Source organism: Thrips palmi, unplaced genomic scaffold (genome assembly GCF_012932325.1).
Source record: "Thrips palmi isolate BJ-2018 unplaced genomic scaffold, TpBJ-2018v1 HiC_scaffold_12, whole genome shotgun sequence".
NCBI lineage: Eukaryota > Metazoa > Arthropoda > Insecta > Thysanoptera > Thripidae > Thrips > Thrips palmi.
This window is the reverse complement of record NW_023144623.1, coordinates 6,682,104-6,708,570: the sequence shown is the minus strand read 5'-3', so window position 1 is coordinate 6,708,570 and position 26,467 is coordinate 6,682,104. Positions and strand designations below refer to the sequence as shown.

General features: G+C 54.2%; 2 protein-coding genes across 8 annotated transcripts; both read right to left on the bottom strand.

The window, feature by feature from the left end:
• Positions 1-1,976: 1,976 nt before the first annotated feature.
• On the bottom strand, positions 1,977-11,880 carry LOC117640497 (vasopressin V1b receptor-like; the record flags this gene model as incomplete). The annotated part of the gene is made up of 7 exons (XM_034377016.1): positions 11,706-11,880; positions 11,241-11,459; positions 8,953-9,047; positions 3,964-4,093; positions 3,869-3,927; positions 3,354-3,592; positions 1,977-2,206 (listed from the first exon to the last, which is right to left on the bottom strand). Coding segments are annotated over exons 1-7 (1,053 nt in total), but the record flags the coding sequence as incomplete, so codon positions are not given.
• A 7,700-nt stretch (positions 11,881-19,580) lies between these two features.
• Positions 19,581-26,431, bottom strand: LOC117639956 (myb-like protein Q). 7 transcript variants are annotated; one of them, XR_004587393.1, is made up of 17 exons: positions 26,375-26,431; positions 24,796-24,918; positions 24,429-24,692; positions 24,266-24,352; positions 23,983-24,172; positions 23,786-23,891; positions 23,589-23,698; positions 23,328-23,514; positions 22,851-23,242; positions 22,611-22,769; positions 21,655-22,531; positions 21,372-21,565; positions 21,131-21,277; positions 20,908-21,039; positions 20,643-20,813; positions 20,433-20,498; positions 19,581-19,972 (listed from the first exon to the last, which is right to left on the bottom strand). XR_004587393.1 is itself a non-coding variant. In XM_034376056.1 (16 exons), exons 1-16 carry the CDS (start codon positions 26,414-26,416, stop codon positions 20,491-20,493), a joined length of 3,189 nt encoding a protein of 1,062 aa, XP_034231947.1. In that variant the 5' UTR covers positions 26,417-26,431; the 3' UTR covers positions 19,590-20,490. The 7 variants fall into 7 exon arrangements, 6 of the variants coding, with proteins under 6 accessions (XP_034231947.1, XP_034231953.1, XP_034231950.1 ...); XM_034376056.1 differs by having other exon boundaries at positions 19,590-20,498; XM_034376062.1 differs by lacking the exon at positions 26,375-26,431 and adding an exon at positions 26,161-26,296 and having other exon boundaries at positions 19,590-20,498.
• Positions 26,432-26,467: the final 36 nt, after the last annotated feature.

The following is a 26,467-nucleotide window of genomic DNA, read 5'->3' as shown; positions in this document are numbered from 1 at the left end:
CCACGCCTCATGAGTGCGAGAGAGAGGGATCCCTCTGCAGATTTGGGCCGGGCCCGCCGCGTGGCTGCGCGTAGCACGAAGGGGTAATCCTTCCGGCAGCGTTCAGGACGTCCAGGGCGAGCGGGCGGTGGCGGACGGGACGGGACGGGGTGGCCCTGCCGGCGGGGACTGGCGGGGACGCCACCAAACACCACGCGGGGCCACGCAGCCAAACGGGACTGCCGGGAGCTAGACAAAGGACAAACGCAGAGCGAGTGGTGGGTCGCCTACCAAACGCCAGGCGCTTCGTAGCGCTTCGTCGCTCTGTCTCTGTCGCACCTCCGGCGGCATGACGGCGTGCTCCGCGAGTGCGAGAGAGACAGCCACCTGCTCACAGCGATCGGCGGGGGCTCCGCTGTGCATTGCTCCACCCGGCTGTTTTGGTCCATGTTGCTGGGTGTGGGTGTGGGGGAGGGTATGCGGGCACAGGGAGCACACAAGCCCCACACGGTAGCCGCTTGACAAGCCAAGGCTCACTCCGGTCAGGCCTGTCTCTCTCGCACCCTTACGGTCCTCGCCGGAGAGAGACAGAAAGACAGGTATCTCCCGGTTGGAGCCTGCAGTCCGAGAGTCTTTTTCGTCTCTCTCTCTCTCTCTCTCTCTCTCTCTCTCTCTCTCTCTCTCTCTCTCTCTCTCTCGCACTCATGGACGCCCCATAGAGGTGCGAGAGAGACAGAGCGACGACTCCGCACTAATCTCCGAGAGTGTCATTGGGCTTTGGGGAGCACGGCGACGAACAGCTCGTGTTTAACTCCCCGGCGCCTTCTGCGCCGTCTCCCTGGTGGGAACCCGGCGTGGCGATGCAGCGACGCACTGCACCGTAAAGAAGCGTGCATGCGGGCCTCCACCGCAGACTCACATACCACAGACAGCGTCGGATGGAGTCTACCTGTCTCTCTCGCACTCAATAATGAGGACGCCGAGGGAGAGCAGTCAGAATGAACGCAAACACAACAATGACCTCGAAGTGCGTTCCACTTTGACGACAAATGTTTTCCACTTGGGCTGGTAACGGCAGGGTTTTGACCCCGCGGCCGCGTCGTCGATTTCAGGCGGTGCCGTTGAGTAGCTTGCCAACACGGTAATTACCGACCGGACAAAAAAAAAAAATATCAAAGGCATTCTAAGTTTCAAGCCGGGCATGAAGGCCGTCTCTGCGAACAACTTTCCTGCCCATTGTTCGCCTCCAGCGAGGCGGGCCACTCCACTCGTACCGGCCGACCGGTACCGCGAACTTGTTGAATGTTCCCGCAATCGGCAGCACTCGACGCGCCGTGCCCTGTTTTAACGACAAACTGCCTCTTTCTCGGGGGGCAAAATGAGGTAGCGGAGGCTGGCAGGGTGAATTAACAGGCTGCGTGACTAACGAAACGAGAATGCAGTGCAGGGGGACTTAGGCAATAACTGTCGCGCGGTTGTCACGCCACCCCCGACACGAAGCCCCGACCGCTCGGCGCCGAGACGCCTTGCACGACGTCTACATCGCGACGCCTCACATTGCAGGGACCGAATTTCCTCTGCAAGGCCGCCCCACAGTGGGCCAGAAGACCGGCGGAGGCGCCCAGATAGCTAGACGCGTTTTGAGCTCCAGAGTCGCTAAGCAGGACTCGAACTGAACGTGTGACCCCACCAATGGACTCCTCGTTTCGGAGAGCAATCCATTGGTGGGGTCGCACGCTCGGTTTGGGTCCTGTTTAGCGACTCTGGAGCTCAAAACGCGTCCGCGATTTTGGCCGCCGCCACTGGTGTTCCGGCCCACTGTGCGCCCTCTCCTCGGAGACAGCTCTCATTTAGGAGCGAGGCTCACCCTTCACCCAGTGCAGCCGGTCCTTGCGCCTGGGGCTGAGGACGATCATGATGTCGGAGCGGACCCGGACGCGGCCCAGGCTGTGGCTCAGGCCGTGGCCCAGGCCGGGGCCCAGGCGGTACGCCGGGCAGGGCTCCTGCATGCCGGGCTCCTGCCCCAGCGCGGCCAGCTGCGGCACGGCGCCGTTGGGCGGCGAGGAGCACGACGACTGCATGCTGCTGGCCGCCACGGGGCCCTTGCAGGACACCAGCATCCTCAGCGTGCTCGTGAGGTCCTTGTTGAAGGCCAGGTAGATCCAGGGGTTGACGCAGCTGTTGAGGCTGAAGAGCAGCGTCAGGATGGTGTACAGTGTGCTGGACTCTGCAACAGGACGACGAGGCCCTCTCGTTCTTTTTCGCTTCTTCGTTCCCTCGCTTACCTGCCGACGTTAATCATTTCACAAAGTTCGGCCGGCGCTCCGTGCCCGTCCTGCCCGGTCCGAGTTTCGTCAAAGAGAGCAACAAAGGAAGCTGCTCTCATTCTGTCAAGTTGCCCGCAAAGCGTCAATATTATTTTCCCTCGTTTTCCGTCAGGCGGACCGGCTCGGACTGGCGCCGCCCCCGTCCCAACTCCTCATTTTATTTGACGGACACAAAGAATTATATAGGAAGAGCTTCATTGTGTCGCGCGGATATCCAATAAAATTTTTCGACAAAATTTTCATTAGAGACAAAAGTGCAGAGTAAATTTAGAAAAGAAGAAACTGATCGTTTCCCGTGGGCCACAGTCGAAATTGATATCTTTCTGGCAGCTTTTTTCATTACGTATTTATGTTTTCTTACTGTGTATTGAAGGGTCCCTACCATAATTGCTAAGATGAGACTGGCTGTCTTTCCATTTTGTTTGTTTGTTTGTTTGTTTGTTTGCTGTTGTTTGTTCTTCGACAAAGGCTGTCGGCTGAGACACGTAGCGATGCGACGACGGCACCGTCTCCCCGCTGGTATTGGTCGACTTTGTCTGCTCGGAATTCACTACTCACCGCCGTGGCGTGGCGTGGCGTGGCGCGGCGCCCTCCGTTTGCACAGTCTGTCTTCGCGCGAGGGAAATGCCCGCAAAACGACTGGGGAAACTACGCCGGCTCCCTCGAGGGTCCGTCCACAAGTTACGTCACTCCCGCCATAAATTACGCGACAAGGCGGCCGCGGTACCCTCCGTCTCTCTCTCTCTCTCTCTCTCTCTCTCTCTCTAACGCATAATGTCAGCCGGCGGGCCGGAAGACCAGTGCACCCGGCTAAGAACCACTGCAAGCATATGTTCCAAAATCCCAGACACATTTTGAGCTCCAGAGTCTCTAAATGGGACTCGAACCGGACGTGTGACCCCACCAATGGACTGCTCTCCGAACGAGGAATCCATTGGTGGGGTCACACGTTCGATTCTAGTCCTGTTTAGCGACCTGGAGCTCAAATCGCGTCTTGAGTTTCGGCCGCCTCCACCGGTCTTCTGGCCCACTGTAGAAGAGGCTCACCGCTGAGGTAGTCGTCCTCGGCCGGCGAGGTCCAGGCCGACCAGAGCTGCGCGCAGATGAAGGGCCCCGAGCACACGATGTACAGCATGATGACCAGCACCGACTGCTTCACCGTGTTGATCTTGGCGCGCGAGATGAGCGGGTTGGTGCGCGTGGTGGCAGACCGCACCCGCACCGCCACGAAGCTGCCCGTCGTCCTGCCCGGCCTGGCCCTGACGCCCTGCCGCCGCGTCGTGAACCTGCTCAGAAAAAAGGGGGAAAAGTTTGCAATTTTAGACGGCAACTTTTGCTATCCCCACCCCCTCTGGACCCGTCTGTGGACCCTGGCCGTTGTCACTGGCTCTGTCGCGTGTCTGACAAAGACAGAGCGAGGGAACGGTCCTTGTTGGAATCAGCCTGCTAGGCCGGCGGTCAAGCAAAGCAGCGCTCGCCGCCTCGCGCGCAATGTACACAAAGTTCGGCCTGGACGACCTTGGCGACCTTGGTGGCCTCGGCGACGTGTCCACGAGTCGCACCTGTAGGCATAGGCGTGCGCCTGTTGGCACGGCGTGTCCGCCTTGCCCTGCTGGCCGTGCTGGCCGTGCTGGACGTGGCCGCCGTGCACCGGGGTCCTGGCGGGCGCGGCGGGCACGGCGGGGAGGGCCGTCCGGGACGACGCGCAGCGCCAGATCTCGCAGGTGATCCTGGAGTACGTGAAGGACAGCACCAGCAGCGGCACCACGAACACCGAGCACGCGTACCTGTTCAGGCAGAACGACCCAGCGGTCAGTTTGCGTAACCCCCAGCGGGGCCCAGCGGCTAGTTTGGGCGCGCCACGCGCGAGCACACCATCAAACACCGAGTGATAGCGGAGCGGGGCAGTTCGTAATCACACCGCCGCCCTCTCCACTCTTGTGTCAATTTCTAATGCGATCAGTCACCGGCGGGTCACTGTGGATTTCAACTCCAGCGCCACGTGTCAAACTACGTGTGATTGGTTGAAACTTACACAAAAAAATTAATTAAAAATATGAAGCAATGACCGTTTTCTCCGTTATAACAAGTGTGCGTACCCAGGTGCACACACCCACACACCCAATGAAACACAGACGGGTAGTAGTTTTGAGACTACAACACAGGTATTGCTTCGGTGAGTCCGTCCAGCCATGAGAGAAGGGCGCCCTGGGTCCCAGTTTTTTCGGGCCGGGACCCCGCCTGGCCGAGGTTTGAAACCACTTTGCGGCTAAACGGCTCATCGCACAACATTTCTGACTAGCTCAGAAGATTCAGGAAGGTTTTTACGTGCCCCCGGCGTCTTTACATTTTGATTTGGTAAACCCGGGGACCGAACGCGGCGGCCTGAAGGGCGGCAGAGGGCGCGGCCGAGGGTCCGCAGCGGCTGGCTGCCTGATGGCTGGCCGCCGGCCACCCCCACCCTACCGCTACAGGCCAGTAGACACCGATTTCTTGGTTCAAACTTGCGTTAGGTGTGATATTACACGTTTTAGACGAAGACAACGTGTCGTTTTCACCGTTATTTCTTCTTAAAGGCACGAAATATTCACCAAGCGGTAGGTGGGGTGGCCGGCGGCCAGCCATCAGGCAGCCAGCCGCTGCGGACCCTCGGCCGCGCCACACTGCCGCCCTTCGGGCTCGCCGCGTTCGGTCCCCGGTTGACCAAATCGAAATGTAACGACGGCGGGGCACGAAAAAAACCTTCCTGAATCTTCTGAGCTATTCAGAAATGTTGTGCGATGAGCCGTTTAGCCGCAAAGTGGTGCAAACCTCGGCCAGGCGGCGTCCCGGCCCGAAAAAGCTGGGACTCCAGGGCGCCCTTCTCTCATGGTCCCGCGGTCTTGTAAATCATTCATAGTTGTCACATCCGAAACTTCAGCGTCGGTGTCACTGTCTGTCCAAAGTTTCCAAGGGCACATCGAAATCAAAACTTTAGTGTATTCCTGTAATCTGCATCCATCCCCCAACAGTTGACGAGGGGAAGCCTCCTCAGGCAGACTCGATGGTAAATTATAATCGTATACAGTGCCCACGCGTGCGTGCCCCCCCCCCCCCCCGCCACACAAAACACACACGCACACACATCTACACACATATCTACACACATATCTACATACACTCTACTCCACTCACGTACTGACTGGAGGACTGGAGACTTCATTATTATTCGTTATTCACTCTCTGGCATAGTGGTGGGGAAAATGTATGCAGCCCCGCACGACAAGGAGAAGTCAGAGGCAGCCCGCAGCGGGACCGGCAAACAGGCTCGCTTACCTAACGAGAGGGACAACGAGGAGTGGAGGCAAAGAAAGGCCCCGGACAACGCCCGGCCGAGCCCCTCGACGGGGAGGTGGAGTGGAGGCCACGCGAGGAGGAAAGCTTCTCGGAGAGCCGTTTCCCGTACTCGGTGGCAAGGTAACGAGGGGAAAGACCCGGCGACACCTCGCGGCATCATTGCTAACGAAGTTGGCAATTAAAGCCAGGCTCCCTGCAATAGAGACGGGGGGGAGGGGACAGAGTGAGAGGCATCGTCCAAAATCCTGCAGGACCACCCAGCCGACGAAGAGTTATTAAAATGAAACAGCAGGCATTTTCCCCGAGGGGCGGCCCGGGGGGGGGGGGGGGCCACCGCCGGCCCTGCACTGTACGACGGGGGGCGCGGCAGTCCCCCCCCGGCCCCCGGGCCCTCCCGGCTACAGGTGGCTCTCCTCACCCACGCCAAGGGCTCAGGGCGCGCAGGGCTCAGGGCCCCGACAGGACCCCCTGCGGCGCCAACAGAGTGATTCCGCCTGGAAACGCCGTCGGTTCGTCTCTCTCCCACCGACGGGGCGTCTCATGAGTGAAAAAGAAAGGGGGGAAGAAGAGAGAGAGAGAGAGAGAAGAGGAGAGAGAGAGAGGGGAGAGAGGAGAGAGAGAGAGAGAGAGAGAGACAGAGAGAGAGAGAGAGAGAGAGAGAAACCCCCACGGAATCAGTCTGCATGCGACTTCTGGCCAGTACACACTAAATGCTTATGGACTTTATGCCGCTTTATGCCATAACTTGGCCTATTTGTGCATACTGAAGTTATGTACAAATTGTACATAAATTAGGTACAATGTTTTACATACTTAAGCAAAATATGGAAATATTGTTCCTAATTTATGTACAAATTTGTACATATTTTCTGTATGTACAAAAACGGCCATAGCTATGGACAATAAACCCCTAAGACATTTAGTGTGTATGTCCCCCGCGGAGAGGCGAGGACCAGTTCGATCGGCCAAGACGAGGCAGCTGCCCGGCCAGCCCGGCCAGCCCCAGCGTGAGTGCACGAGTCCGTCGCACTGGTTCAAGGGTCTGTCGTTCGTTAGCTGGCTACCACTCGGTTACTACACGGTAAAAACGGTACCTGGTTTTCCCAGGAAGCCTATGGTAGAGACATAGGCGATTTCCAGGGTGTTCCTGGGAAAACCAGGAACCGTTTTTACCGTGTAGTGGCGGTGGGACTCGCTGATGAGTTTGACGAAATCAGGCCCCCTTAGCCTGAAGCCGAGAGCAGCGCTTCTGTTCAATCCACTTCCTTTTTTTCCCACACTCTTAAAACCTTACGAAGTATTTTGAGCATACATATAACAAACTAATATACTTTGTTATACGATGAAATAGTTAGTAAATTACGAAGTATTTTCTTTGTAAGCTTATGTATGCTCAAAATACTTTGTTATACAAACTACTTTTCTTTGTAAGGTCCAAAATAGTTTGTAAGGTTTTCTCAGTGCGGGGAAAGGCTCGTTTTTTGACCAGCTCGATTCAGAGCTGGTAAACTAGGAAAAGGGAAATCCCTTTTGGGGGAATAGCGTGGTGGAGTACAGTAGCTCGATCGGCGCTGTAGAGCACAAACACACACACGGCCCTACACACGCTACAAGCGTTCGACTTTTTCCCCGGCGCGTGCCTTTCTGATCTTTTCAGTGTGTGTGTGTGTGTGTGTATGTGTGTTTGACACGCTCGATGGCCATTCCGGCGTCACAATATGAAGTGTGGGAGGGGCAGGGGCCGTGCAGGAGTGTGGCTGTGTCAGAGCGGCCCGCCCCACCCCACCCCGCCGCGCCCCACCGGACGTCAAACGTGACAGGGCGCGGGCGGAACCTTTGATCCTCATCGCGTCACGCGTCCGTCCGAGCCCAAACACTTTTATTTATCCCCCCCCTTTACCCCTTCCGCGCGGCTGCCTGGCTGGCTGCCTGGCTGCGCCTGTCTTGGTTTCCGGCCTCCCCAGCCTGTCTTTCTACCGCCAGTGAGACTTCCGGGGTACACCGGGAGGGGGCCTACCGTCAGCGCGCGGGCTGACTCCGAGAGTCGCTTTCCTCGCCCTGTCTCTCTCGCACTCAGAGAGAGAGAGAGAGAGAGAGAGAGGGAGAGAGAGAGAGAGAGAGAGGAGAGAGAGAGAGAGAGAGAGAGAGAGAGACGACTGAGAGAGCGGAGAGCGCCTGTGGGCAGCGAGATATGCAACGGGTGCGCAGCGGTGCGTGGCGGGCCTGCCTACCCCGCCGTCGTCGGGCGCTCCGCGTCCGCGCCCCGCGCTCCACACCGCAGCGCCGTGTTGCGTACGACTCGACGCGTCCAGTGACAAACCTCCCGTGCTTCCAGACCAGCCGTGCGAACCGCGGTCTGTCTGTCTGTCTGCCTGTATGTCTGTCTGTCTATCCACCCGCGCCAGCCGCGCGCGCCGCGCACCTGTAGTCTCGGAATGACGTGCTTCGTGCTCCCAGACAGTTATTGGCCCAACTTCTGCCGTAGCCCTAGCCCTGTCGTAGCCCTGCCGCCCCCGAGTTCACCAGAAGGGTTTATTTAGTCGATGCCGGGGCCCGGCCGGGGCCCGGCCGGGCAGCGCAACTCCGAGACAACTTCGTCGACTTCGTCCCCGCCGCCGAACTGCTTCCCCTCCACCCTCTTCCTAACGCCCGGCCCTATGTCCTGCAGCCCCGCGGCAGCCCCGGCAGGCCCTCGCACCGGGACGGGATGGGGTCGTTTGCACTCACCTCATCAAGGACGTGCATGCTAAAACCTCGACGCTGCGAGGCCTCTTGAGCTGCCTCCCCATAGCCTGCCTGCGGGGTGCTCCGGAACGCTCTCGGTCCACGCCGCGTTCAACACTCACGCTCGCAGCCTCGAACGACTCCCCCCCCACCCCAGCCCCCCCCGACACCACCGCACACACACCAAAAGTTCCAAATGCCGCCGCACCGCTCCGCCTTTGTCGCCTAGTTTTGCCGTGCCTTTGCGAGAGCAGTCAGCAAGCAGGCAGGCAGCAGGCAGGCAGGCAGGCAGCCTGGAGCAGCCAAAGGCCACAAAGCTCAGCCACCGGGCGAAAAAAAAACACATTAAATAAAAAATGGCATTTTACATGCGGCCGCACGGCGCACACCGCACAGCAGCGTGGCACTACTGGGAGGCAAGTCCGATTCCGAACAGTTCCTCCAGGCCGCTCTGTCTCTCTCGCACCGCCTGGGGGCGCCCCGCCTGGCCCGGCCTGGCCCCGCGAGTGCGAGAGAGACAGAGCGACCTCCTAATCCGACGGCGTACAAACGAGTCGACGGGCCAGAGGGTGACAGGTTGACTCACCAGGTGACGTACGAGCGCACGCCCCAGTCCGGGTGGAAGTCCGCCCAGCAGTCCGACTCGTCGGGGCCCAGCTGCCTCAGGGAGAAGATGAAGGCCTGCAAACATGACGCGGTCGGTAAGCGTCTCACTTGCTCTCACTTCCACTGCGTCGACCCCTCCAGAGAAAACCAGCCTATCTTTCCTCTCCACACAAAAACTAAAAAAAGTCTCCCGGGTGGCGAGCGAGTTGAGATGGTTTCCCAGCGCTCTGGCGAGTTGAGACGGTTTTCTTGGGAGGGGTCGAAACGTCGCCCGCGGCTCTCGCTGAGCCTGAAGGCATTGCCGGAGGCAACGGCCCCGCAAACTGATTCCGAGAGTCGTTTTCGACGGCCTGTCTCTCTCGCACCCTTAAGGGACGCCCCGTGAGTGCGAGAGAGAGAGAGAGAGAGAGAGAGAGAGAGAGAGAGAGAGAGAGAGAGAGAGAGAGAGAGAGAGAGAGAGAGAGAGGGAGAGAGAGAGAGAGCTGGATGGCCCAGGACGTCCACGCGGTAAACCTCCCCCTCCCCTTCTCATTTTTATCTCTTCTCTCGGCTCTGATCCCCGACAGGGAACTATTACAAGACGCAACTCCCCCGGGGAGATCGCAATTCCGTGGAGCCGAAGTGCCTGGGGGCCGCGGCGGCCACGACGGCCGCGATATGAACAAACATTAAAACTTGTCCCGGTTCCTCCCCTTATATTGCCAGGTCGCGTGGCGCGTGGCCACTGCTGCGGCCGGCGGGCCCGGCCACAACCACGACGAGGCCATCTGAGACTGAGATGGGCGGGCCAGAGGCAGCCAGAGGCGAGGCTCCACCGCACTAACTCACTCTCACGCCACCACACTCTCTCACACACTCCACCGGGGGGGGGAGACAGAAGCACACACAAACATGCACAAAACGCGCCAGGATTTCTGGAACCGCTCCCTTTCGCTGCTCACTCATTCGAACTCTACAGCAGGAGCGATCACTGCTGTGCATCGAGATCGCAAGAGTGTCTCTTTTTATATTCTTTGCCCGTGTAACAACAGCAGCAGCAACAACAATGCGAGCGTTGTCGGCACACATGCTGTATTTGCGAAGTGAAATCCCCCGCCGCCGTCGCTTTTCGCGGCGTAGATGAAGCTCGCGGCGTGCCGCGTTGCCGCCACACTGTGCGATGCCGCCACACTGTGCGATGCCGCGATGCCGCGCGCAGAGAATGGCGGTCCTAACGAGCAGGCTTCGCTTCCAGACGAGAAGAGAATCAAATACGTCAATCTATTTTTTTTTTTTTTTAAGTGAGGTATTGTACTCGACGGTACGCGATTGATTTGTTTTTTGTTCGAGCGAACGATACCCATCTTACAATAAAAGGTGGGGGTCGGTGAAACAGAACAAATCGAATCCTATCTCACACGTCGCTTCCGGACGGCAGCAGACTGATTCCGAGAGTTTCGGTTTCGTCGCTTTGTCTCGCTCGCACTCACGGCGCGTGCCGCAAGGGTGCGAGAGAGACAGAGAGTGGCGGAAACGACTCTCGGTCTGCAGACCGGTGCACTGCAGCTGGCACGCGAGGTCCGCTGCACTGCATGCCGGGTGCAACGCGAACCCGGCCGTAGGCTGTCTGCTATTTTGTGGAAAAATCGACTAAAGAAAAGAAAAATAGTTAAGAGTGTGTTAAGTTACACTGGCTCCTCCCCCGCCATTTCATGCCACCCCGACGGAATATATATTTTTTTAAACTCGTCGCACTCTTTCTGTCTGAGCGCCGGGGCCTCGACCACACTGGAAAAGCGCCGAACGACGACGAATAAGTGAACGCGCTTTGTCCCCGACAGGCCGATGACGACGGCGGCTCTGTCAGTCTCTCTCTCTCTCTCTCTCTCTCCTCTCTCTCTCTCTCTCTCTCTCTTCCAGCCCCCCACGGCGCCCCTCTTTGGCGCTTTTAATAGCCATTCTCTCTTTCCGCTGCAGGTGCCCCGCTGCGCGCCGCGCCATCGCATCGCATCACAGCTCAGCAAAAAGCAACCGCCTCCAAAAAACAAAAACAAAAAGAAGGAAAAGGGATTAAAAGCAAGTGATGAGGGCCGCCGTGCCGCCGCGCCACCGTTAGCGAGCGACAAATGCCGGACATGAAAATGCCCGGGGCGGCCCCGGGGGACGCGTCCCTTTTCCCAGGCCGGGCCGCACGGCGGCAGCAGGGCCTCGGGGGTGGAGACATCGGTCAGACCCACCACTCTCTAAATTCTTTATTTTCATTATTTTTTTCCAAATTAAGAGACGGACCTGCGGCGCCGAGAAGCAGACGGCCACGCCCCAGGCCACGTACACCATCATCTTGGCGCGGCGCGACGACCAGGAGCAGTAGGTGAGCGGGTGGCAGATGGCGCGGTAGCGGTCCAGCGCCGTGGCGGTCAGCACGTAGGAGCTGAGGTACACGCCGAGCGGCTGCCCGAACTTGACCACCTTGCAGAGCACGTTGCCGCCCTGGAACCGGAACGTCACCTGCGGAGGGAGAGAGGCGGAGGTACAGGCTTTACGGTGGTCTGAACACGAAACAACAAAAATAAACGTGAGTGAACGGTGTGCTCGGCGCCGGAACAAGGATCTTTCAAGGCAAGGGGCGGAAGGTTCGCGTAAAGTTAATAACAGGAAGCAGGCCAGGGACAAAATGGGGGCAGGGAAGTCCGAGGAATTCTCTGCTGGACCACAAAATAAACGTTAAAAACGCGCGCCGACGCAGCCACCCACCTTCCAGACGAGCTGCGGCAGCACGCTGAAGAAGGCGGTCACCATGTCGGCCACGCTGAGGTGCAGGATGAAGTAGAACATGCGCGACAGCTTGCGGCGACCGCCACAGCGCCGCCGCGCGTACAGCGCCAGCAGCACCACCGCGTTGCCCAGCACCGTCAGCACCAGCAGCACGCCCAGCACCGCCACCTCCACCTGGAGCAGGCCAAGCAGGCGGGCGTCGTCGCGGAGGATCCGGGGGAATCCGGAACCCCGAGCAGGAAGGCGCCGCGCGAATCAAAAACGCGACGCGTGTCGTCACGTCGCCGCGCGTCTCCTCGTCGGCGTGCTCGGCACGTTGCCGTCGACGCGCTGCGACGCGCACGGAGCCGGCGCAACAAGCCCCGTAACGAGGGCCTCGGCGGAGGCTGCCCAGGCCAAGAAGGGCCTCGTGGCGGCCGAGGCCGAGAGCTGAAGGGCTGGCGGGCTGAAGGGCCTTCAGGCCGCCACCATGCCCACGCCAAATTAGGACGAATGGCACCGCCACGCCACTGCCACGGCACGGCCGAGTGGTAAAGGGTAAAGGGTGGCGGTGTTCCACACGCCGCGGACTCAAGGTAGCCAACGCACAGTGGGCCAGAAGACCGGTGGAGGCGGTCAAAATCCCGGACGCGTTTTGAGCTCCAGAGTCGCTGAATGGGACTGGAACCGAACGTGTGACCCCACCAATGGATTGCTCTCCCAAAGAGGAATCCATTGGTGGGGTCACACGTTCGGTTCGAGCCACATTTAGCGACTTTGCAGCTCAAAACGCGTCAGGAGTTTTGGCCGCCGGTGCCGGTCTTCTGGCCCACTGTGGGACGCTACCACGCAGCCGGACTCAATTTAGCCACCGGCCAGGCTACCGGCAAGAGCTGCTGCTTCTACGACCATTCCAGGTAAATTCGCCCAGCCAGCTCCGCGCTAGCTGGAGGCATGCTGGAGGGCTCGAATGTTCAGAGACATCAAAACTCGCGCCATTCCGCTAGCCTCGCCCCGGCTGCGGGCTTCCCACATTTCTCTCTTGATCAACATTTTTGGACGCGGTCAGGTGGAGAGCTTGGAAGACTCTCCTTTTTCCGATAGCTAGCAGCCATACGCCGTGAAATGAGGTGGCCGCATGCCGCGCGGCACGCGTTCTCGCAAAGGGCCCTGGCCCCGGCCCTGGCCCCGGCCCTGGCCCCGGCGTGGAGGGGGGTCGGGCAGCATTTGCAGCCACCCTGTTAAGTTTGGGTGGTCTGTTCTACAACGACGCTGAGTGATGGAAAATTCCCACAACGTTGCCGCGTATTGAAAAAAATCTGGAAAGTGACATTCTTTTTAAAAAATGATTTTTTTTTAATTTACTGTAAATTTGTTTCAAAACAAAATTCTAGTGCCCTTTTGTTGTAATATTTTAAGTTCCCTTATTTAATGTAAATTATTTCCGCCTTCTAGTCCCGAAATCGCGCCACGGGGCAGTAGTACGAATGCCCCATGCTGACATTTGGAGTGTTGTGTGAATTTTGGAGGACTTACCTTGGCCAGCCGCTCGTCCCTGCCGGGGCCCTGCTGGCGGGGGGGCTGCGGGGGCTGCGGGGGCTGCGGGGGCCAGGAGTCGGGCCACGTCATGTTGTTGTTGTTGTTCATGGTGGCCGCGGCCCGGCTCACATCTGGAGACAGAAGTTAAGCAAGGATCGATCGAAAAAAGGAAAAGATAAGACCGCAGGGAGGGGGAAGGGGGGCATGTTCGTTATTTATCCATGGAGATGGAGACATCGCAACAAGTTCGGCCTCTTCTTCTCCTCGGCGCTGAGCGGCTCAACGGCTCAGCGCGTTAGCTGGAGAGACGGGGACGGTTTAGGGAGCGCCTCTTTCGCGAGAGTTCCGCTACAAAGGACAGCACTCGACGTGCAGCATCTCTCATGACCCGGTGCAGCCGGCGCGGCGGCGCCTGGCAACCTGGAGGCGCCTCGAGACGCCTCTCCAGAGCCGCCATAATCGATACAGCCGCGGGGGCCGTGCAGTCCGGACGACCGGAGTCCGGAGGCCGTCGAGATGAGCGAGGCGACGGAGTCGGGCCCAAGCGGCGAGGCAGATCCCGCTGATGAGATGGGACGCGCGGCAACGCGCGGCACGCGCAGCGGGCTACCGGTGTAGTGGACTCGCCCCTCGGTAACGGCCGGCAGTATTATCGCAGTGGCGCCCCGCGTCGGGCTCGAGTTTGTTTTGAAATCGGACCCATCTCCCATTCATGCCCCGCCTGGCCCCGCCTGGCCCTGCTCGCCTCTATTCGAACAGACTTTCGCGAAGCTTCCGGAGAGCGTTCCGTTTCGTAACGTCCGCCACTCGTTGCGTCCGAGCCAGGGGCGCACAGTGGGCCAGAAGACCGGTGGCGGCGGCCAAAACCCCGGACGCGTTCTGCGCTCCAGAGTCGCTAATTGGGACTCGAACCGAACGTGTGACCCCATCAATGGATTGCTCTCCGAACGAGGCATCCATTGGTGGGGTCACACGCTCGGTTCGAGTCCTGTTTAGCGACTCTGGAGCTCAAAACGCGAACCGAACGTGTGACCCCGGATTGCTCTCCGAACGAGGAATCCATTGGTGGGGTCACACGCTCGGTTCGAGTCCAGTTATTAAGCGGCTCTGGAGCTCAAAGCGTGTCGGGGAGTTTTGGCCGCCGGTGCCGGTCTGGCCCACTGTGGGGCGGCCACGCCAGGCCACGCGCAGCCGCAGCGCGGGAAGGAATATGGAGCAGCGAACAAGCGGAGCTAGCGAGCAAGGGACGAGGGTCCAGGCGGTAGGGTCTTCGCCGCCCATCACGGCATTATGAACGCGCACGCATATTACTGCCATGTTTGCTGTCAGTTGCGGTGAGCGCCCGCCCCCTCCTTTCCGCTGCTTCCGTAGAGCCCGCCAAAAGTTCCCCCTCCCCCTGACAGTGCCTCCTCCCAGAAGTCCTCCCCCCCCCCCTCTCCTCCTCCTCGGACGACGACGCGAAAATTAATTCCTGATCAAACAGTGGCCATAATGGGTTTCGTGACCGCCTTTCCGCTTTGCTGCCAAATTCTTCTTTCTCTCCTTCGGCCCGGAAGGCCGGGGCCGGAAGCAGGCAGTGACCTAGGGCGCGACAGGTGCCCGGAAGCGGAAGCCCGTCCAGACGAGCCGTCCGGCCGGCCCCTTTTCAATAACCACTTCCGCGCCAAAAAGTGGAAAGGAAAGCGGTGCCAGCAGGGCGGCTCTATAAAATTGGCCCTCGGGGTCGTCCCGGAGGCGGAGCGACCGGTCCTTTGTTTTTGTTTTCGCGGTGTCACCGCGGCCGGCAGCTTGACGGGCGCGTGGCTGGAGCGTGGCTGGAGCGTGGCTGGAGCGTGGCTGGAGCGTGGCTGGAGCGTGGCAGTGTCTCATTCAAGTACGCAGTAGTGCCGCAGTGCCACGTGGAGAGCTGCCAGGCTAGCCTGTTAGCGTTACTATTCACAGCCACCGCCCCGCCCCGCCCCGCCCCGCCCCGCCCGTCCCGCCCCGCCCCACCCCGCCCAGTTCTGGTCCTGACGCCAAGCTCCACTACTCAAAAGACTCGAAAGCAGCCACAAGCGAAGGATGGCAAAAATCTGGACGGATTCTGGGTCTCGTTAAGTCAAGATTTATACCTTCAAATCCGCCATTAAAAAAAAGACTTCTTTGCTTTTTGACCCAACCGACTCCAAGCACGGTGATGGACGGACACACAGTGAGAAAAAAGTGAAGGTCGTGGCTCTTACATTTATTTTTCTCAATACAAAAAGAAAATTTGAACAAAAAAAAAGGGTTTTTGTTTTCTGGATCCAAGAAGCTTTTTCATGTACCTGGCACCTTAATGAGCCCCAATGCCGCCCAATGTGGGGCCAGCGACCGCGCTGGACTCGGCTGGAAGAGCCGGACCGGAGTGGGGCCACCTTGGCACAACACGAGGGTCGGCGACCCGCCCCACCCCGCCCCGCGCCCACCCATCACCCTTATAATCACCCCTTCGCCCTCCGACCCCCCGCGGCGGGAATCAAACGTCAAAGTAAATTGTAATTGAAGAGGCCGACCATTGAATCCTGGCGTGAGGTGCGTGCCACGCGGTGCCGCGTGCGCAGTGTCGCCGTGGCCGTGGCTTTGGCCGTGGCTTTGGCCGTGGCCCTGGTGGGCGGGGTGGGCCGGCAGGCACGGGCCTGGCCGGGTGGGTGTGCATCCGAAGAGAGCAGCCTCACTACGAAAAACAATGCACTCCGACAGGCGGGGGGCCTGCACTGGGATAAAGGTACCATTGTCTTTCGGATGCACACGAAAAAACCAAACACGAGAGAAACCCTTAACTCGACGTAGCAAAGACTCGGAAGAGACCACGCCACCTGCCAGCCTTCAACACCTGACGTTGAGGCTTTGCAGCACGCTGAGCCCTGCCGCGCACAGACCTCCGGCCAGGCGCTCTGCCGAACTTGGACGTCTCCGCTGGCGTTTGCGAGTGCTTTGCGAGGGACGTTAGGAGCTTTGCTGCCCCGTTGACGCGCCTCCTCCAGCCCTCGCCGCGCGGACGCCGGCCGAGCTGAAGGCGCTCTTCATTCCGAGTTAGAGAGACTCTACTACAGCGGGAGATCGTTAGGGAGCTTTATTGATGAGACTCGCCTCCGCTGCCGCACAGTTTAGAGAGACCTCCCTTCGCACAGTTTAGAGACCCTCCCGACCGTCAGCTTGGAGAGAAACGCGCCTCTCCAGCTGCCGCACAGTTTAGAGAGACTCTCCTCCGCTGACGCACAGTTTAGAGAGACTCCCTCCGCTGCCGCACAGTTTAGAGAGACTCTCTCTACTGCCGCGCGCCTAGAGAGACTCTGTCAAAGGGAGAGGGCCGACTGGCTTAAGCTGACGATGACACCGTCCAAACCCTGCTGGGGCCATCCCGGGCCAGCACTTTTGGCCCAACCTCTCGGAGAAGCCATTTGACACCCGGACGACATCGCGGACGTCCCGGTGAAAAGGGAGCGGGGTTCTTTTCAAAGCGGCTACTCCGGGCCGAGTTCGGGCCGCGGCATGGAGGGCGAGAGGCGCACAGTGGGCCAGAAGACCGGTGGAGGCGGCCAAAAGTCTAGACGCGTTTTGAGCTCCAGAGTCGCCAAACGAGACTCAAACCGAACGTGTGACCCCACCGATGGATTGCTCTCCGAACAAGCAATCCATTGGTGGGGTCACACGTGCGGTTCGAGTCCCATTTAGCGACTCTGGAGCTCAAAACGCGTCTAGACTTTTGGCCGCCTCCGCCGGGTCTCCTGGCTCTGGCCCACTGTGCGGCGGCAAGGACGGCGAGGCGAGGCACACTCGACGTCCTTTTCCAGTTTTCCACCACTTTGAAGCGGACGACATTAATGAAAGCCCAGAGTACACCTCAGGCGGCGGACCGCGCGCGCGTGTGTGTGTGTGTGTGTGTGTGTGTGTGTGCGAGTGTGCCGTCGTGCCGGCCACCACCATATGAGGCTGCTCAGTGAGGCGGCCCGGCCGGGACCGTCCCTCCTGGCAAACAAATCCCTCAGTTTCTCTTGTTTGCAGTGGCGCTTCGTCCGCCTCGCCGTCTCACTCCCCCCCCCCCCCCCCTCCGCGCCCTGACCTGACCGGTCGTCCCGCGTGCCCTTGCCGCCACCCGCCACCCTGACCGCCACACGGCCGTCTGAAACGGTTCTTGCTTTGTTTGGGGTGTGTTCTCCGGCGATAGTAGCCGCACCCCCTGGGTTGAGAAGGGGCCGGGGCTCACCCAGGGCCCCGCCGGGGCTAGCCAGGGCTCACGAGGGCCGGAGGGGCCGGATGGGAGGCGAGGACAAGGAGGGAATTCGCTAATTTGTGTTTAATGCGCACGGTCTGGCTACACTATGTCACCCCGTGTAGTTGGAAGTGTTTGGGTTTCCGTCTTGTTTTCAATGAAAATGTCTCCCGCCTTCACCGTTCCCATCTTCGCACCCCGCATCTCTGCAGGCGAGAGCCCTAGAGGGGTTGCCTACCAGTGCACAGTGGGCCAGAAGATCGGTGGAGGCGGCCAAAACTCCAGACGCGTTTTCAGCTCCAGAGTCGCTAAACGGGACTCGAACCGAACGTGTGACCCCATCAATGGATTGCCCTCCGAACGAGGAATCCATTGGTGGGGTCACACGCTCGATTCGAGCTCAAAACGCGTCTGGGGTTTTGGCCGCCTCCTCCAGTCTTCCGGCCCACTGTGCGACATCTGGCGGCAAAGTGCAGCGACGCCATTGGGTGTTCGTTATTCAGCGTCGGCCTAATAGCGCGAAGCCTTGGAGCGCGCATTAAAGGGTGGCGCGTAATAAACGCCCAGCGGGATTCTATCAAGCAGTGCCCCCCCCCTCCTTTTTCCTCCCCCGCCGGCCCCGGGGAGCGAAACCCCAACTCTGCGGGAAATGCGATAACACTCCTACGCCCCGCCACGCCTGAAGCGTCCAGCCAGCGCTGCGTTCGGCGTCACGGCCAGTGAGTGCACCGAGTGAATGGGAGCTCCAAGTGCACAGGGCAAGTGCTGAACCGCTAAAGCCACTCTGCCAGCGCCATTGTCACAATGTTTACGCAGAGCGGTCCGCCGCGTTAAAACAAGTCCGATGATGGCGCATGGTAACGAAGGCTGTGCATACATTACCTAGGGGATGTGGTGATGCGATCCGAAGCTCGGTGCGATGCTGTCACACTGGTCAGCGGATGATGCTCGACCCCGAGGAGGGGCACTGTCGTCACTTTCGGGTCATTTGATGCCGACCTGAGGCATGGTGGCGTCAAAAGGCCCCCCTCCTTGAACCTCGAGGCGCTTAATGGTTGTCAGATTAATGACATCCTCGCCCGAAAATGACGTTCTTGCCCACCTTGGGTCATTCTTGAGTGACGCCACTTCATTTCGATGCGGCCTGCAGTGAGCAAAAAGCGGCAGACAAGGCGCCCTGTCGGTGGCTGCAGGCGGATTGCACTTTCTCTCCTTGCGAGCAACTGTCCCTCACTCGACGAAACACCCCCAAACTCGAATCCCTGCTGAAAGGGCACTCGAGGTCCACGAAGTTCTAGTGTGGCGTCCTGCGGCACCACTGTACGACTCAGTCGACTGTTTTACGAGTGATCAGGTCCACCACTGCACGAGGCAGTTCCGCATCGCAGTCGATCTCGCTCACTCCACTCGCACCGCGAGACACTTTGGAGGACCGGTCGGTGTTGCAGTGGGCTGGCGGGTCGCTCCGTGTTGCGTTGCAGGCGTTGCAACACACTGTTTACTGTTTGCACTCCGGCCGTAAACACGAGTCCGGGCGGCAGGCTGGGCGCTGGGCCCTCTGCCGCTGCTGGGCCTTGCCGCGCCACGGCACTGCAAGGGGCGCCCGGCTCGGCTGGCTCGGCTCGCGGCGGCGTGGCGGAAGCAACTGGCAACTGGCCTGCCGCAGGAGCGAGCGGCAACGGCGGGCGGCGGGCCCAACGCAGCGCGCAGCCACCAGGCAGCCACGCGCCACCCCTCGGTCTCGGTCGGCTCGCTCTTGAGGCGGCGCAGCTGCGCAGCTGGCGGCCCGGAGGGGCGTCGGGGGAGGGGTGGCGGGTGGTAAGTGTTTGCCCATATGTGCTGGCGGCGCGCAGAACGAGCAGCGCCTCGTATGAGCATTCCGGCATTCTTTGGCCGCCCTTCGCAACGGGCGCCTCCACCTCCACCGGAGCAGAGCGTTGTAGCTTTTCGAGCCACTGCGCACCCCGCACCCCGCCTCGCTAGGTGCAGCGCACATTGCGTAGGAGCCCCTCTCAGATTTGTACTGCACACTGATAGTTTGAGTGTCGGACTTCAATACAGAAACTGTAGAGTGGTCGGGTACTGAGGTAAAAACGCAAATATAATAATAATAATCGTATTTTCCACTCTTTATTCTGCCATAATTTGTAAGAGCAAAAAATAATATATATTGTATGCTTTGCTCCCATTATACGAGTAATAATGTAGGAAGCTGGATCACATTTTTGAAGCACAAAATCCAACCCATTAGACATAGTAACTCACATTTGAATTCAGTAATTTGTTGGTAATCTCAGTGCTGGGCCAGCTCCCCATAGTGGCCTGGCATATCTTTTCAGTCAAAAGACTTCAGCTTTGAACATTCACCCAATACTGTTCATTTGCATTTCATAACAGTTGACATTTTAAATTTGATTGGTACATGGACTATGGACCACACAAGACAAAAACAAATAAGTAGAACCAGCACCATTTGAAATTATAGCGATGACAGCTGCAAAGGATGGTAGATAACATAAGTAACAGTGTCAGAATACATCACACAAAATAGAATCCTCTCACTAAAACAGAAGTAATTTTAGCTATGCGCTACATCTGAGAAAATAGTTTCTGTGTGATGGGAAAAAAGAAAACAAATAAACTTTGTCAGATATAACATTCATAATCGTTGAGAAATGTTAGAGGAACCCAAATCACAAGGTGTACCAAATAAGTAATTTGTAAACATAGCTTTAATATAATCTTTCTGAAATCGGAGTTACAGGAGTTGAGTTTCATCTTACTCTACCCTGAATACCAAAACAATGCCATTGTACATTGCTTGATCTATAAAATGACAGTCCAATAGAAATATCACTTTCGTTTGAACTTATCTAAGCTGCATAACATGAGACTATTTAAAGTAGCCCTTTAAGACGGGCCTACAGAAAGGAAACAAAATATACATTACGAACACTGGTTTAAGTCTAGTGTCTTGCAATGACCATCCTCTGCGGCAGAAATATTTCACTGCTATGCATCTGGAACAAAAAGAAAAAAGAAAATGAAAGTTTAGTTCAAACACGTAAAACCAAGTGTCCTTCTGTTTTATAATCACACACAAAACTGGAACTGAACTTGACTGTACATATAGAATTCAAATGAAAGTTAGATCTTCAACTTACTGTCCATATTCGTTGTGTTTAATGTGTGTGGGTGTTGCTGTCCAAAGCCGAATCCTGGTGGTGGAGTGGGCGTACTCATTGGTGAACTAGCAGGCCAGTGTGGTCTGGATGATGAAACAATGGCTGGATCTAACGCTGTCCAGTCAGGGCAGTTCCAACTAGAAGCAGCAGCTAACAAAAGACACAAAACAGAATAAGTAACTGAGATAAAGAAATGAATAACAAGAGTCAATGAAATCTCATATTCAATCCAATAGGCACTTACTTTTCTGAGCAGCATAACTATGTGATGGGGCTTGGGGAACACTAGTACCAAGATTTGGTAAAAGAGATCTACAGTTCTCTGGCCATTCTTTAGCACTGGCAAACATAGAATCCAGTGTAGTTTTAGACATACCTGAAGACAAAGTGGAATATGTGAGAAACTGGCTACAGTAAAAATAACTTTACAAATAATCTCATACCAGCCTCCAAAATATCCAAGTTACCTTGATTCAGTATGGAGCCATTCATGAACGGCATATGATTTGTTGGCATACCCTGTGAATTTTGACTTCCATTGCTGCTACTGGCACTGCTGTTATTTGCAGAGCTGCCAACACTGCCCAGACCCATAAACGGTAAAACTTTACTTCCTGCAATATAAAAGACAATATTTGTTTGAGACTTCACAAAAACTAAATTCAAGGCAGATTAGGCTAGTTGGTAATCACATTCGTGAACACTTGCCTAAGTTGCTGCTAGGGTTGCTGCTAGTCGGTGCAGTACGAGGTAAACCCATTCCAAAGGCATTCATGTGGTTAGGTGCAGGGGCAAAACCTGGTGGGGGAGGTCGGCTGCGGGTTGCCATTGAACTATTCATACCTAGACCAAGTCCTTCCAATAGTTTTGTGCAGCTAGGCACCTGTTGCTGAGGTGCCAGTCTGAAGAAAAAGACAATAAATTGTTTAGTATAGTCCCAGAGATAGCTCAGCACAGTAAGTAAGGTGCCAATGATTCATTAAAAACTCACCTATGGTATAAGGGATTGTGTTGTTGGTAGTTGTGTTGCTGATTAAGAGCTGCAAGCTGGGCTTGCTGCATGAGCTGATGGTGGTGTTGATGTTGAAGATAATTATGATTCTGTTGCTGCTGTTGCTGTTTAAGTAACTGTTCCTTTTCCATCATCTCTGCAAGACCCTTCTGTGTCTCATGGAATGGATCAAACCCAAGATCATCGTCTGTGTGTCTTCTTTCACTATGATCACTGTTGTTAAAGTAGTCCTCATGGCTATTATTTAATAATGAGTTTGCAGAACTATGTTGATCAAAGCGAAGGAAAGCCTCCCTTTCTGATGGACCATTGCTGATGTTTTCACGATTAACATCAGCAGATGGAAAGCCAACCTCCGGACCTGCAGAGGTCAGGCTACCCTGTTGCAGACGCAGGGCTTGCTGTTGCTGTAGATGAAGCAAAAAGGATTGATGTTGCTGTTGTTGATGCTGTTGTTGTTGCTGCTGCTGCTGCTGCTGTTGTTGCTGTTGTTGGTGGTGGTGATGCTGCTGCTGCTGGAAAGCATTGTGCATCAACAAACTGGAACTTTCTGGCACTCGCACTGGGCCAAAAGTACTGGACTGGTGAGCGAAGGTCTGCTCATTAGAACCAGGCACTGAATTTGAATTCACTAAATTAACACCGGAATTTTCGAGTTTCTGTTGACCAGCAAGTTCAAGCCAGGCGTGATATTTAGCCAGCATAGCTGCAGCAGATGTTTGTTTGGTTTCTGGTACTGAGCTATTGGATCCAAACCCAAATGCTGCCTGCCAGTCCTCAGACGAATGAACTGGTGGCAAAACATCAGGCATATGCGGAAGGGACACACCATTTGGAGCCCATTCACTATTAGAAACTGGAACAGAAACAAAATATTAATTTGAGTCAGTGATGTGACTAAGACTTACTCAATCTTTCAAAAACCGTGGTCTCACCAGCATTAGGAGTAGACGGATTGACTTTTGTAAAGCCTGCAGAAAAGAAGGAATTGTTGTCAGGTTCCAAAAGAGACGCTGCTCTATGCGAGGCAGAAAGGCGAGCAGGGGAGCTACGACCACCAGGAGAAGATTCTTCTGATGAAGTGGAAACTGGAGCTGGAAGAGAAAACATCAAAATACTGTAACATACAATAATTCAGTAGGTATGGGGATGGGGAACACAAAGGAGGAACTTACTCGAAGATGAGTACAGGGTGTTTTCCAGTTCACCAAAATGATTTTCTGTCAGATGGTTCCTCTGACTTTGGCTAGGTCTTTCAGTCTTTTCTACTCTGTCAGACTTTACCGTCACATCTATTGTGTCTATTCTTTCTTCCACATCACCAAATTGACTGACATTTTCAAAGTGTTGAGACTCAGTTAAATCAGCCTCATCTATATTATCAGTAACATTTGATCTTTCATTTCTGTGATCCTGTTCAGGATCCATATTTCTGTGTTTATCACTTTTATTAGCCCTATCTGATCGGGGAGCTTTAGTACTGCTTGACTGTATTTGATGGGAATTTTGTTTTCGATGAGCATCCTCTTTATCTGTAGTCTGAGCTGAATTTTTGTCTTTTGATTTTCTGAAATAAACAAATTGTAAGTCAACACTATAATACTGGTGTATGACAGAAATAAGAAACAAAATAATTAGTATTTGAAGAATACCCTTTGCCTTCTTCTATGCCTGAATTGATATTATTTTTCTTCTTGTTTTTAGAACTAGTCTGTTGTTTCTTTTGATTGCTGCCCTCGCCTTTGTTATTATTGCTATTTCCATTGCTATTACTGCTGGAGCTACTATTACTGCTGCTGTTAGTGCCATTTGATGTTGATGAAAGAATACTAGGACCAACTGAAAAAGAGCAGCATGTGATACTTTTTTTTCACAACACACAGAAGGAACAGGTGAGTTAGGACTGAATTTACCTGAATTAATTGTTGTGCCTGGTTGTAATGAAGGCCAGGCATCTTTACTCGGTTGTATACTAGGTTGACTGGCAGAACCTACAGCTGTTGGGGGTGATGGCGTAGGTTTTCTGAAACAGGAAAACAATAAAATGTTACATATTATAGAAATAAAGTTGACCATGCAATCACAATGAAAGACAGTGAATTATGCCAACCTATCTTTGTTGTAGGAATTTATCAGTGTTTCGTGTAATTTCTTTTCAAATTCCTGGTGCTTTCCTTGTTGCATTTCTTCCTTGGTAAAGCTGGCATCGGGATCACCTGAAAATTTTTGATGTTGAGGCAAAGTTATAATTATTATTATTGAAACAAAATATATTTTCAACTCCCTCCTCTGGGCACAAGTCCTTACCATGGTCATGAAGATACATGCAGTCTGGCTTCGGACATACTTGATTCTTCATGAAATGTGAACAATATTTTGTTGTTCCTAATGATGTTTTGATGGTGCGTCCATCAACAGGAACATTCTGAACAGCTTGAATAGCACGTAATGCATCATCGGATTTGAAATAAGTTACATAAGCACTGGCACTTGGACCCTACAAAAAAGAAGAGAGTTAATACCTCAGGATAATAGATACAAAGAAGAAAAAGTTGATGAAACTTAAGACAGGTTGATGATATTTATTTACCTGTGAACCTGCATATGTAGTACTTTGATTGATAACAACTTTGTGTATCTTTCCAAACTTTCCAAAATATTCATGCTTTTTCAGAACCTGAGAACAACCTTGTATTACAAAACACCCGTAAGAAAAAATATGTTGAAGAAGGACAAGTCTAACCACCACAAACCTCGGGATCTGCTAATCGTGTTGGTAAACCTACAACAAACACCAAATTCTTTTGGACCACTCTTACATTAGCTAAGTGCTTTCGGTTTTCAGTCACTTTCTGCTTTCGTTGATGATCTTTATGTCGCTTCTCCTGCTTAAGACGCGAAACCTCTTCTTGGCTAAGAGGCTTAAAATCCGCAGGATTTTCTGGATAGGCCTTGCGACATGCAGGGCACAATCCATTTTCATCAGTACGAATTCTATGCCAACAGAACCTACATATCTGTGACACACAAAGAGGATAAATTAACAAGATTTTCTTTCATCATCCATACAGGCAAAACTATCATGTCTTTAATTGGATTTGCTTCAAGTTAGGCACAAACCTGATATCCGCATGTGCAGGGGAAGAAATTGAGATCATCTACCTCCAGAGGTTCCATGCAAAGCGGACATTCCACCGCTTCGTCACCACTCTGATTTAGCACCGATGATTGCATGATTGCTACCTGCAGAAAAATAAAAGTATTAAATATTGAAAACAAAGAAAGAAACCAACAATAAGGTTGATGGCACTCTGAAATTTCCAATAAAAAATTGATCTCTCATAAGGAGTTTTTTCTTAAAAGTTGGAGATATTAAATACATTTTTTAAAACAATATGATAAAGGGAAAAACTATTAAAAACTGACCAAGACACAAGGGTAGAAATCACTAATGGATTTACAAAATAATTCTGTAAGAGGTGTACAGAAAATAGGGCACACAACATAACCTACAAAACATTTTTCAAATGTCAAGTGAAATATGAAGACTTGGTGGAGCAATGACCCAGGATGGAGATCACAATGAGAAAAAGTAAAGGATGGTCATGAAAAGAGCTTTTTTACATAATTTAAGAAAAACAAAGCATCCAAAACCTTGATAACCTAACTGACAAAAGGGCCTTCAAATGGGACAGTTTGATTTAAGGTCTATTGTTTCAATCATATGAAGAGGACACAAAAGTCCAAATATATTCTACTCACAGAAAGGAACATAAAATAGTAAAAACATTTAAGAAAATGGCAAAAAGAGTGACAAATTGTCAGTATGGCCTACAATATTCAATGACCTCAAATCTTGGAAAATTGTCAACAACCAGGAAGGTAGATATGTTGAGCAGGTAAAATAAGTAAGAGATGAAAGACCTTAAAAGTTGCTTAACACATATGAAATTTGTTAAGTGAAGTAATGATCAGGCTGTCAAACTGCCATGTTGGTTGGTTACTCCGAGGCTATAGTCCCACTTTGAATCTAGACTGGCAGAAATATTTGGACTTTCAAAATTTTTGGGAACATCCACGGCACTGACAGTACAAGGCAGGTTATGGTTAGCCTTGCAGTGCACCAGAAAGTAAACGAGTGTAGACGAAAGTTGAGGGTCGGCCAAACAAAGCTCTCTCTCCCATCAGTAAAAGTTTAGTTAGGCCTAACATAAACTTATCCCAAAAAACACGTATTCTTGCCACAATCCACATGTAGAAATGCAAGGCTACAAAACGCACACTTGTCGTCTGTTCAACGTTACTTACGACTCGTAACATCGAAATTTTACACACTTACGGTCGTAATTTCTAGCAGAATCACTACCAGGAAATTTTTAGTTGACGAAATCAGGTTCTTTGCGCATCTGATTGGCGCATAGTTTCTTCAGAAGGGTCAACTGACATACCAAAATATTGTGTTTACAAGATTTCTATGCAAGGTACCTTCAACAGAACAGGCCTCCCAGGAGAGATTTTCGAATAAAAAGATTTGTGGCCCGTCGAACGAACTGAAGTAATTAGAGAAATGATTCTCGATTTTAAGAAAAATTGTATCAGTCTCTCAGTTTACTGAGTTAAGTACGTTCCAGGTGTCTCGGGTATTTCCCATTTATGGTTGGTCGGTCAATACAGGTCATCTCATTTCTATTGAACTTACGTTCCCAATTTTCTTTGTAAGGTGAGTCGCTGCTTGAAACATTTTAAGAAATGATTGCGTAGAAGTTGAGATGTGATCTTTCTTCTAAACAGG